At 46.0% G+C, this 12,757-nt stretch overlaps 1 protein-coding gene across 1 annotated transcript; it reads left to right on the top strand.

Moving 5' to 3' along the window:
- The first annotated feature begins 6,351 nt into the window (after positions 1–6,351).
- HEY1 (hes related family bHLH transcription factor with YRPW motif 1) lies at positions 6,352–12,607 on the top strand. The gene is made up of 5 exons (XM_035126141.3): positions 6,352–6,743; positions 7,591–7,666; positions 7,754–7,837; positions 8,011–8,092; positions 9,549–12,607. The coding sequence occupies exons 1-5, from the start codon at positions 6,652–6,654 to the stop codon at positions 10,133–10,135; spliced, it is 921 nt and encodes a 306-aa protein (XP_034982032.2). The 5' UTR covers positions 6,352–6,651; the 3' UTR covers positions 10,136–12,607.
- Positions 12,608–12,757: the final 150 nt, after the last annotated feature.

The raw sequence follows: 12,757 nt of genomic DNA, 5'->3' as shown, positions 1-12,757 counted from the left end.
ATATATGTATTCATTTACAGCACAATCATTTGCATGTTTACTTCAGAGTAATACAAACTGGAACTTATTCCCTAAGAAAAGGTATGGTATATACTGGTACTTAACCGAGAATGTCTCACTGAAATCAATGGGGCTTACGTGTGCAGAATTGCTGGAAATTCACATTTAAAGTGGAAAGCCACTTTAAAGAGCTAGAAATGAAGTACCGGTATATAAATTCTGTGAGAAAGAAAGTTGTGCAGTTTAGATTTTATTGCCTCTTTCTTAAAGAAGGCCTTAGTATTGTCTATTTCCCGTCCTGGATTTGATCACTGGCTGGAATCTCCTGGCAAAGGACCTTGGGTAGCAAGACTTGAAAAGAAACTGGGAGATCACATGCTGGAAATTTAGATTTGCAGTTAAAAGTGGGTTAACACTCTGGCACAACAAATCCAGCTAGAAACACAGGAGTTTTTGCAGCTAGGAAAGTGAAATGCACTAAATAGGGTGGGAAAATTGGTTGATTAGCGGATAAGACATATAACTGCCGCACAAGCAAATCAGGATGAATGTTCATTGTTGTATAGCTGCCCTGCAAACAAATCAGAATGAATGCTCAGTGAAGACAGACATTGTCTCACCTTCGCATAAGCTTTGTGCAAGTATATCAGGTTGAATGCCCATTAATGCTCTAGAAGAGGAGCCAAAGGACTGAGCAGCAGTGATCTAATGAGTCACTAGGAATATAACTGATACCAACAGCAGATTCTATGGAAAACTCTTGCTAGACTATACAGTATATGCCTTCAGACTACAGGTGTGTGTGGTGTGTGTGTGTGTGTGGGGGGGTGTCTCATAATTGAGTGATACCCCATAAAGAAAACTACTGCCTTGCCCTGCCGCCAATCCCAGCACATAGAAAACCAGCATCTCAACGGAAAGGTCCTGAATTGTCCAGTTTTTTTACATTACTTATTGTGGCCTGAGCTAGCTTTTGTCTCAGCAGGTCACCCGGTGATATATGTAGTTTTAAAAACATAAAGGGAAAAAAATCCAGAATATATAGCTTTTCTCTAAAGCCCTATAAGCAATAGGAAGCCTTTGAAAAACCACAAATAAACTCAAAGTGGTGGGTGGAGTAATATGTCTGTACCTTTAATTGTTTCTAACAATGAGGGCCGTTTTTCTCTAGTGTTTTGCCTGCCAGCCAACAAACGCTTCCACATCGGGGAAGGCCTGAGGGGGGGACAGGGACAAGAGAATTGTTCGGCTTTCCTCGCCTTCTCCAGGAAGTGCTCTCTCTCCGCCGCTGCTTCAGCCGCGCGCCTCCCAGCCAGGCAGTGGCTCCGGCTAATTAGGACACGTGATGGGAATAGGAAACAAAAGCCCAAACAATGGCAGCGTGGGAACGCGGCATAAATTGCAGTTACATCCCCCCTTCTCAAATAAATAAATAAATCCCCAGCTAAAAGAAGGCCTGCCTTGCAACCCGCAAGCCACTAGTTGGGGAATAAATCCCACTGGGTTTAACCAGATAACGATGATAGCCCTATTGATTTCTTTCAAATTTCGCAACCTCCTTGCTGGCTACTAGTGGCCCCCAGACTGCAGTGGGGCGCACGTGCATCTCACGTCAAGGTGCTCATTGGCTCTGACGCAGAAATTATTTCCACCTCGAGATTCTGGAAACACAGACGCTGCCTCTCTTTGCAGTAAATAATAATAATAATAATAATAATAATAATAATAATAATTAATAATAATAATAATAAAAGGGTGAGGTGGTGGGGAGCAAAAAATATCTGCATGGAGAATTTTTAGTACCAGTCGCTTTTGTTGAGAGGCAAGAGAATTAAAGGAGCACACTTCCATCAGTACTGAAGCAGCTTAAAGCCCATGGGGGAGATTATTGTCCTGCAAAACTGCAAACCCCTTATACATGTTTGGCTGAAAGAAAAGGGGAGAGCGCAAAGCCCAGATTTCATTTGCAGCTCAGGAGATTCCTTCGAGGAGACCCCCTGCAGATTAAACACACTAGATATGGAGAAATAGCTCTGTAATGTCCAACGGCCTCTCTTAGCCCCTCCCCGGGGGGGGAAATAGTATTCGTAATAGCAACCTACATGTACTGCGTTTCTGCAAAAGTCATCATTGTGGTGTCTGAGCACACTGGCCTTATATAATTCAGTATTTATGCAATACTGCATTAGTTTTGAGACAAATAAAAACCAAGAGTGCATTTGGTTTTTAAGGATGAGATCTTCAAAGTGTCATTTGTATATTATAAAAATCCCCATGCCTTCACTAAAAACTCTCTGGGCAGTTAACATAAAAGGAATTACCTACGCTAGAGTCATGTGTGAAGAAGGCGCATTGAAATCAATATGACTTAGGACAAAATCAATGGGACAAGGTAGCTTGCACTGCAGGCCCAAAGAGACTTCTGTATCAGTGAGGCTAGTTCACATGTGCATGGTTATTATTTGATGACTGAAGGGATGTTCAAATGAACATCACTCATGTGTTGATGGGGGAGCAGGTTGCTGTGGGCCGAGCCCCCTGACCATCAACCATGCTCCCCCTGCCTGCCACATGTGCAGCCTGCGTGTGAGTGAAATGGCCCTACATCAAATCAGGATCCCTCCTCACAAGCAGCCACTGTGTGTGTGAAGGGCCCCTCCAATATGCACCTTGGCTATGGGTAACTGTGGCTGCCAGACTCAACCCTGCTTCACCCATCAACACCTGAAGGGTACTTGCAACATCTAGTGATGGCTTTCTTGTGTGAATAAACCTACACGGGTCAAATTTTTGTATCACAAGCACACTGCTTTTCTGTGACATCTTGTCCATACATTCAGCTGTTGTAATTAACTGAAATCAAGTGATGTTTATGATCTGTGAACCAGTCCCAAGCCTAAATTCTGAGCAAACATGATTAGGATTGGGCCAGTGTATCACTGGTCTTTAAAATGGTGATGTCCTCCCTTCTCAAGCTAATACTCTCTCTGTTGAAACATTGTGGCTACTAAAACACTGGTCAATTAACAAAACAATCATTGCAAAACTTAAGATTGTCATTATACCATTTGCAAGTCAATGGACTTGCTTGGGGTCATTTATATAGCCAATGCTATGCCTCTGCCTCTTTCATTTAAAGTTTAAGTAGAATATAATTGCTGAAATCACCCAGTCATTACAATTGATTTAGGCTGCAATCCTAACTCTATATACCTGGGAGTCAGCTCCACTGAATTCAGTAGGACTTACTTGTGAGCATGCATGGTCAGAATTGTGCTGTTGGTCTTCCCCATGTGTAAGGAAGGGCGCTCACATGTGTTTGTTCTAACTTCTGATTAGGTACCCTGGGCCATTAGATGAATGAGGGTTAATGTATGAGTAGGATCAGGCGGCTCATTCACTACGTTGGCATTCATGCCATCTACTAGAAGTAGCAGGAATGCCAGTACCATTTGATGATCTACAGAAGGTGAGTAAGTAACCATAGTGACACAGTAAGTTTCCTGGACTCAGTATGACAGGTTGACAGGATTACTTTTCAAAGCAGTTCCTCCTTCCCCGAAGAAGAAGAAAAGTGGCTGGGTGGAGTCTAAGGAGAGAAAGGCTTTCAAAGTTAATTCAGCACACCCACTAAGCAAAGGTCAACAGGAGTGGTTTCCTGTTCAGGGTGCCTTAAAGCTACCTCTTCTCACCTTTCACTATTATTTTGACTAGGTTCATACAACAGCGTGCAGGAGGAAGAAACAGGGAAGGATAGGAAATGCATCAAAAAACAAATATGTTATTCATTCCTGCCCCCCTCAAATGCTAGCTTTGTTTTTTGTTTTTGTTTAAATAAGAAAGATGGTTAGATACTTCTGGACTGATCCTGGGTTTGCAGTTGGCTTAGTAATGTCTGCCACAAGAACAGTCAAAAGAAAAGACAAGGGAAGGGAACTTGGCTCAAAAGACCTCTGCACTCAATTCTTGACTACCCGGGGGGGGGGGGGAGGAGAGAGAGAGACACCCTTTATGAATCTGAGCAGCATATATAAAAGAAATCTGCCAGCTCTGAACATCTTGTCTAGTTTAGCTCCAAAGTCAAGATCAGGAAATGCTGCACCAGTTGTAGGGTATTCGGCTCCCTTAAGCAGTGTCTGGGCGGATGTTGTTGAAATGTATGGGAAGATCCGGATGTATGGCAGCCCATGTCAGAAGTCTAGATTTGGGTGATTTCCCTTCAAAATAGCTCAGAAAGTTTTGGGCAAAACTTTTTTTTTTAAAAAAAGCTCAACAACCTTTGTGTCCTGATTTTCACTTTTTGAAATATGTTAACCCTAGAAAGGCTTGGAGGAATCAGGGCAGCACCATTGCTGTCCTGCCTTGCTGCACCAGGTTTCCCTTTGCCTGACAACAGGCCAGAGAAAAGGCATGTGATTGGCAGAATGTCCAGGTGAGAATCTGTCAGGCTGGCCTACAAGCTCCAGGTAATCATTCCCTTCAGTATCCTATCCGCTTCATCTGCAAGTACTTACACAGGCATGCCTAGATGTCAGTTGTCCCCATAAATTCCCTTTGAAGTGCCTAGAAAAGAGCGTAAAAGAATCTCAGAGGTCTCTTAAGTCAACCAGAGCAAGTAAGCACAGAAAGCAGATGTGATCATTGTAAAATCGTTACAGCCAACTTCTATGATTAAATGTAGTAAGCGATTTAACACAAACATATTTATGGACATGCGTACGTCGGGGTTTCTAGAGTCTGAGCATTTTAGTGCCTAATAATAATAATAATAATAATTTATTATTTATACCCCGCCCATCTGGCTGGGTTTCCCCAGCCACTCTGGGCGGCTTCCAACAGAAAAATAAAACACAGTAATCTATTAAACATTAAAAGCCTCCCTGCCTTCAGATGTCTTCTAAAAGTCTGGTAGTTGTTTTCCTCTTTGACATCTGTTGGGAGGGCGTTCCACAGGGCAGGCGCCACCACCGAGAAGGCCCTCTGCCTAGTTCCCTGTAACTTGGCTTCTCGCAATGAGGGAACCGCAAGGTTATCAGTAGTTTGCAGGCGACAGTAGAGGCAGCATGGAGGCTTACATGCCAATGTCACAGCTTGGGCTGCAAGGATGGTTCAAACCAGGTTGGTTACATTTCATCTTTATGTATTTTATTTACCAACCTTTTGTTATAGGAACAAAGGCTGACAGTCATGGGGTTTTTCAAATCGTCCATCCAGGTACAAAGTAGAGCCAGCCCAACTTTTTCATGAACAGAACTACATGAGATGATTTCAGATCATTATCTACACAGTGAATGGTTTTCTGGTTCACTTCTACTATGCAGACAAGGTTGGGGACAACTCAGTTCACAATTGCCTTGCTGACTGAGCACAGCCAATTCCCTCCTTCCACCTAAAGTGCGGGCCCATATTTATGGTTAACTTTATATACATACAAAACATTGAGTTTAGTCTACAGTGTCCTCTGAATAATGAAATAACTAGCATGTCACTTGATTGACATGTATTTAGCAACTGAAAGGGGTATGTAAACTGACTCTACTGAAAAGCAGAGAGTTTGAAGAGATTGTAAATTCACACGTGAAATAAATTACCGCTTGCGATACAGAGCACAACTCTTTACCAGTGTACTGGGAGCAAACTTCCATTGTTTTGAATGCAGTTTACTCGCAGGCAAACGTGTTGAGAATTGCTACCAGTCGCAGCCAGGAAGCGACCAGCTGGCCGTGTGCACGAACTACGGGCAGCACGTCGTTTTCTAAAACGCTCTAGGGTCGGCCCTGCGCTCCTGCTGAATCTACAAGCGATTCTTCATCGCAAGCGCAACAAATGCCCGAAAGCAGGCAAAGCTGGAGAGCGAATCGCGGGCTTCCGAGTTGTTAGCGCTCCTTCCGGCTCATCTCCGGCTGGGCTCCGCGCCGCGGCGCCGGTGGCTGAGAACAGGCAACTCAGCGCAACAGCCGCCGTTGGCCCGAGTGCCACCGCCGCTCCACCCCGCGCCCAGGGGAGGTTCACACGCGGCAGCCGCCGCTCCTGCACGCCCCGCTCAGTGCCGCCGCCGCCGCCGGCCCCGCTTGGCCGCCAGCCGGGCACAGAGCAACTTTCCCACGGCCGCCCGGCCACGCGTGTGGCTCCGCAGGCCCCCAACTGGCCCCGAGCCCAGCCAGTTGCACAAGCGCGGGGAGGTCGGCGTGGGCGGAGGAGGCGGAGGCGGAGGAGGGAACGGGAGAGGAGCTTCGAACGCGGCCGTGTGGCAAATCCGAAAGCTTCCAGCCAATGAGTGGCGGTGGGCGAGAGGGCGTGCCGTCGAGTATCTCCCAGAGTCGGCGGCCATTGGCTCAGGGCGGCGGGGGCGCAGCCAATCGGAGGCGCCGGGACGGTATGTCGGCTGCTCGGAGTTGCCTGGAGCCGGGAGCGCTTGGCGCGCCTCCCAGGCTGCCCCTCCCCCGGGTAAGAGGCGAAGCGTGGGAACGCGATGGGGAGACGGAGCCAGAGGGCGAGCGGCGTCGGCGGTGGGAGCAGAGGGCGCGCTGAGCTGGCACCGGGGAATCGCCGCTCGTTCGCACCAGGCGGGCAGCAGGAGCAGGACCTCTCCTCCCCATTCCGGACGGTGGTTTAGAGGGAGCCGGCAGCAGCAGCAGCAACAACAACAACATGAAGCGGTCGCACCCGGACTACAGCTCCTCCGACAGCGAGGAACTGGATGAGCCCATCGAGGTGGAGAAGGAGAGCGGAGACGAGAATGGGTGAGGGACGGTGCTGGGGGGTCGGGCCGCGGGGAAGCACTGCCTGCCCGTGTGCGGTAGGCCGAGAGGGGTCCCCAGCCCGTGGCACAGCAGCGGCACTTGCTCCGAGTTGGTCTGTGCCAGGTGCAGGGTTGAAGCTGTAGCTCCGGGCAGGCAAACTCCCGCTGCTGACACGCAGAGACAGCCATCTCCGCGGCCGCCCCTGCTGCTGCTTCGATCCTGTGCGCACTTACCCGGGAGTAAGCCCGGTCACGCCCAGCGGGAGTTAATTCAGAGTAACCATGCGCTACCGTCTCCGGTACGGCCCCTTGGCTCCCTTTTGCTAAAAAGCCGGTTCCATAATTACACTCGATTTATTTCCTAGTGAATTTGTTGGTGTATTAAAACAAAACATACGGGGAATCGGGTGGGGCGACGGGTGTCACCCTTTTGATTTGGACGCCTTTATTTTTAAGGAGAGGAGGCTGCTTCTGGCTAGATTCATTTGGTGGCGAAGGAAAGGCACTCTGCATACACTCCGTCTTCTCAATTTTCCGGAAGACTGTGGCTGCAACCTGACACACACTTGCTTGGTGGCACAGGGCCAGATGACAAATCTTGGCATTGAAAACAGGAGGAAAAGGATGGGTCTTTGCACAAATTAAACCATGCTCCATTGTCTGCTGCCCATGCCCTGCATTTGGCACTGCCTGGGTTACCTGGGATTATCCAGGCGTTTCTGTGCTACAACTATTTCTGTGCCTACAGGCTTTCCAGTTGTTTCTTGTGGAAATCACTGCTCCCCAACCTCACTCCTTTTCTGTACCTTCTCAGTATTGACGCCTGATCTCTTTCTTGCTGGTTTCAGAAACTTGAGCTCCGCTCCAGGTTCGATGTCTCCAACCACCACTTCCCAAATTCTGGCTCGGAAAAGACGCAGGGGGGTAGGTCTCTTTCTGCTGTGCTTGAAGTCCCTTCTCTTCCTGCTCTGCTTGAAGCCCCCCTGAAAAATATTGCTGCTTCCCTTTCAGATTATTGAAAAACGTCGCAGGGATCGGATCAACAATAGCTTATCAGAGCTGAGGAGGCTGGTGCCCAGTGCTTTTGAAAAGCAGGTAATTTTGAGGCAGCCCTCTGTGTGTGTGTGTGAGAGAGAGAGGGGTGGGTGGGTGGGATGCTGCAACTCTGTGCAGTATTATTAGGCAACAATGTGCTATTTCTGTGCTGCTTCCTTCCCTTGGCTTGAATCCAGCTGCCTTTGTGCTGATCTTTGCCTTCAATTTCTTAGGGATCAGCTAAACTGGAGAAAGCTGAAATCCTGCAGATGACTGTGGATCACCTGAAAATGTTGCACACAGCAGGGGGGAAAGGTAAGGTCCTTAACCTGGCATGGAAGTCAATTCTGTATACTAATCCCGATCAGATTTTCTGAGTGTGGTTCTCTAGGTAGCCAAAGCAAAGCATCATTGTTGAGCTTGGGGAAGCCCCAAGGTTTCTGGAAGCACTAAAAAAACAGGGAAAGCCCTTAAGGGGTGTGTGTGGGGGGGTGTCCTTCCACAACAGCTCAGGGAGGAATGGGCATGGGATGTTGACTGACTGTTGCAGGGAGGAGTGGGCAAAGAAGGGGAATGGATTGGAGTATCCTGGAAAAAGCATGGCTGGAACTGTGAGTGGAAGCATGCGACACAGCAACATCTCATTGCAGGTCCCACTGTGTGTGTGTTATAATAGATTTGTTCAAAATTTAGCCACCCTCTATGAGCTTTTGCTAGCAGCACATCTGCAGCCTGCTTACTACCTAGCAGTCTAAATGGTAAAAGGTCTACTTCAAAATAAGTGAGGTATGGATCTCACCTGAAGGGCAGGAAGTATTTGTGTTTGGCAAGCACAATTTTGTGTTCGTTAGCTAACTTCAGTGGAAAGTACAGCCAATTAAGTTTGTGAAGGATCCGGCTGTGCATGATTTCCCTTTGGCTGCAGGAATCTTCAGCTAATTCCTGTGTGCCAAAGACACTGGATCTCATGTACGTGTCACTGTCTCAGCCATTTAGTATTTTTCATTTTGTTCTAGTATCTTAAAGGCTGTTGGTAGCTGAGCTGCTAAGATTATAATCTGTAAGCCACACTGAAGGCTCCTGATGGGCCAAAAGACAGGACATACATTTAACAAAATAATTGTATGCCATGGTAAGAGAGGTATGGGAGAAGAGAACAGCATGTGTGCATATATATCTATATAGTAGTCATTCCAAATGTTTAATATGCTGTTACTAAGCTTGTAATAAACTATATACTGGTGGATAGTAGCAGCAAATCTTGGACTGTACTTCATAACCCAGTAACTGCAGAACAATCCCATAGAAACCCTGGAGTTTGTGCTTCAGAGTATCTTGATTGATTGTGGACTTTTACTTGGCGCTTAGACTCTTTGCTGAGAACATCACAAATGCTTATTGGCTGTTTTGAGGTTGGGTGTGTGGACTTGGAGCAGATCACTGAATTCTAGATCCTGTTCTCATTCATGAGATTTGGCTTCTCGAAATAACCACCTATGTTGCCTTGGGTTCCATGGTGGAAGAAAGGTGGAATATAAAATAAAATCAAAATTATGGGCACAGTCAAATTGAGACATGAAGGGTACTTGCCAGACACTTTGCTTCATGACGGTCTGGTCAATATTTCTATTGCTCATGGGTTTCTATAAAGTGAATGTGGAGTAGCACATCTTTAGTGGGGCATGCCCTGGAGAGAGACGACCACAAATGAGGAATGGAAAGAGCTGCCCATGCTTAAGACATCACTCTTCCTTCTGTTCCTTTCTTCTAGGCTACTTTGATGCTCACGCTCTTGCTATGGACTATCGAAGTCTGGGCTTCCGAGAGTGTTTGGCCGAAGTTGCCCGCTACCTGAGCATCATCGAAGGTCTGGACACTTCTGATCCTCTCCGTGTCCGCCTTGTGTCTCACCTGAATAATTATGCCACTCAGAGGGAAGCCGCAAGCAGTTCCCATACAGGGCTTGGACACATCCCTTGGGGCAGTGCCTTTGGACATCATCCCCACATCTCCCACCCATTACTGCTGCCTCAGAACGGGCATACTACTACGAGCGGCAGCGCAACTTCCACAGAAGGTCATCATCACCACAGCAGAAGCGGGGCTCCCCATGCTGAATCATCTTCACTGAGAGCACCCCCTAATGGCAGCATTGGACCAGTGCTTCCTGTGGTCACTTCAGCTTCTAAACTCTCTCCTCCCTTGCTGTCTTCCATGGCTTCCCTGTCTGCATTCCCCTTTTCTTTTAGTTCGTTCCATCTGTTGTCTCCCAATGCTCTCAGCCCGTCTACACCGGTACAGTCAGCTGGCCTTGGCAAACCTTACAGACCATGGGGAACGGAGATTGGTGCATTTTAAGAACTAGCAGGGTGGTGAAGGGGTGCATTGTCTGTAAAATAGCCAGCTGAGCTGGGGCATCTGAACTCCTTTTAACAGTTTGTTATCAAAAGGTACAGTTCCAGTTTTAACAGAGTTTGTACAAAGAAAAGGTTTCTCCCCACCCTGCTTTCTATTAGCAGATTTTAAAAAAGCAGCAGTTGCCAGAAGTTTATCCATATTTTTTTTTGTAAAATCTTCATAGATGTTAATTTAAAAATGATAATAAAATAGAATTTTGCTGACTCGTTTGTTATCTTAGTGGCATTTCTCAAATGATCCTGTTTGTCTGAAAACACTGGATCTTTTTTTTAAAGAGTAGAATTTTCGTCTTTCTACCCCCCCCCCCAACAGAGCCTTAACTCACATTTTTGTTTGGTTGTGGGGGTTTTGTGATACTGAGATGTTTTTCAATGGAGAAATTGTTTGTAAACTATGTTTTGACGTTTGTATTTCTGAGCAAAAGCGTTGACAAATCAGATGGACCAGCTTTATCTCAGATGTTGGTGGTGGACCTGTGGGCTTCTGGATGATGATGATGACCTTCCAGCTCCCATCAGCCCCAGCCAGCATGGCTAATGTTCAGGGGATGATAGGAGCTCTAGTATAACAATACCTTGAGGGTCATTGGTTCTCCATCAGTATTCTAAGAAGAATAGAATATTTCTGTGACTAGTGCAGTGCTTCAATCTGCCTTGCAAGTTTATCCTGCTCCCCAATAGGTATATTTATCCCCATTACAGAATCACTGTTCTGTTTCTTGTGCCAAATTTCGTTGCGATTTTCTTCCATTGGGACAAACAACACTAAAAGGTTGCAGACCAAATCCTAATTCTAGAAGCTTTTACCATTGCAACTAAGTTCAACCAACTTCGTCCGGCTCCAATCCACTGGATGTTTTTTGTTTTGCTATTTAAGATGGAGGGATTTTAAACATTAGAGCTTTGGGGGTAGATTGTGCTAGGTTTGGGGATGTGGGGACAGAGACCATCACCTGCCATGTTGCTGGAACGTAGGATGTGTCTTCAACTCAAGTTCCTGCAAGCAGATGTGCCAAGTTTCAATCCAGAGAACAGGAGGTGCATCTAAATTAAGTTGGTTGCACTTGGGTTTCATTCAGTGGCACTTGGCGTGAGTCATGATGACAAAGAGTTGTGTCCAACTTTATTCTGTTCAGATTAGACCCACCGAAATGAGTCGTGTCCATAAATTTCACTGGGTCTATTCTGAGGATGACTAACGGTGGACACTACCCAACCTTTTCATATTTATTTCAATGGGACCAACTATCTTTGGCTGGATCCAGCTCCTGCATGTGTCCCCCGTTAAATGAGCCAATAAAGCATGAGATGCAGTAGCTCTGGTGGTTTCCAACTGTTCTCCCATGTCCTATAGTCTGCCTTGCCTTTCTTGACTAGGCATGTAAATAGTCCTGCAGGTATGGGATAGCTCAGGCTTCCTCATACTCGGCCCTCCAGATGTTATGAGACTACAGTTCCCACCATCCCTGACCACTGGTCCTGCTAGCTAGGGAGTGGTAGGCCAAAAATATATGGAAGGCCAACTTTGAGGAAGCCTGGGATAGCTGGATGGACAAGGGGCAGAATAGGTGGGGAAAGCCACAGTTCCTTGTCCTGTGCTTTATTGGTGTGTTTGTAGGTTGCAATTCAGCAGGCATTCATCACACACTTAGCTCTATCCCATAAAAAGCTGTAATGTGGTCATAACTGATTGGAAAACATGGCCGCTGACATAGAATCTAATAGTTCCTTTGAGAAAACTTGAGCAAAGTTTTTTTTAAAGCAAGTTTTAGCATTAAAAAACCAACAACCCAAAACTGCATAAAGAGCTGCTCTCCAGTACATAGAAACTTGAAGGCTTTATATGGCTTTCCATTAGTTGAGAAGTGAAAATTTGGTCCAGCACAAGTTTTAGTTGCCTCCCAGGGCTCTTCACTAATGTTTCTTGACCCTGCATTTCTACTGTTGCATAATGTTCTGTTCAGAGCAAGCAAAACTGGAGAAAACGAAAGTGATTATTCTATGTTTTTAAAAAAATACAACCAAAATTAAGATACTGAATCATGGTTCAGTTTGTCTAAATCTGCATACTTTATCCTTCTTGTATGTTTATAGTTTTCACATCACAGAATGTGGGATTTTGTAGTACTGTACAGTGATCCAGCATCCCAGGGCAAAAGCCAGGTGAGCAGCAGTTCTGGATAACCACAAAATCGATTGCTGTGATGTATATACATACTGTGCAGAAAAGTAGTCACTGCATTTTTGTAGGGCTTAAAATGAACTCCAGAGGGTAATCTGAAGAGGATCCCTATCTATTCTCAACAGGCTTGTTCCTTTAAATGACTATTCTAAAGAGGGCTCCACCAAATTGGATTTGATCAATTTTTGTATTTGCATTGTGCCTAAATAAAAGAATTGAGAACAAAAAAAAGTTGACTGGCAAGTTTGTCTAGCTACATGAGAGGAAAAGGGTGTTTTAAACAGATTATGGTATAATTACCTTTGTGTGTGTTGCTTTAAGTGTACTATTCATTGCATCTTCTGTTTTACTGTTCTGTTTTCGAATTTTGGCCTGTGAAGT

Source organism: Zootoca vivipara, chromosome 8 (genome assembly GCF_965207765.1).
Source record: "Zootoca vivipara chromosome 8, rZooViv2.hap1.1, whole genome shotgun sequence".
Lineage (NCBI taxonomy): Eukaryota > Metazoa > Chordata > Lepidosauria > Squamata > Lacertidae > Zootoca > Zootoca vivipara.
The sequence above is the reverse complement of the archived record's forward strand: the minus strand, read 5'-3'. Positions and strand labels throughout refer to the sequence as shown.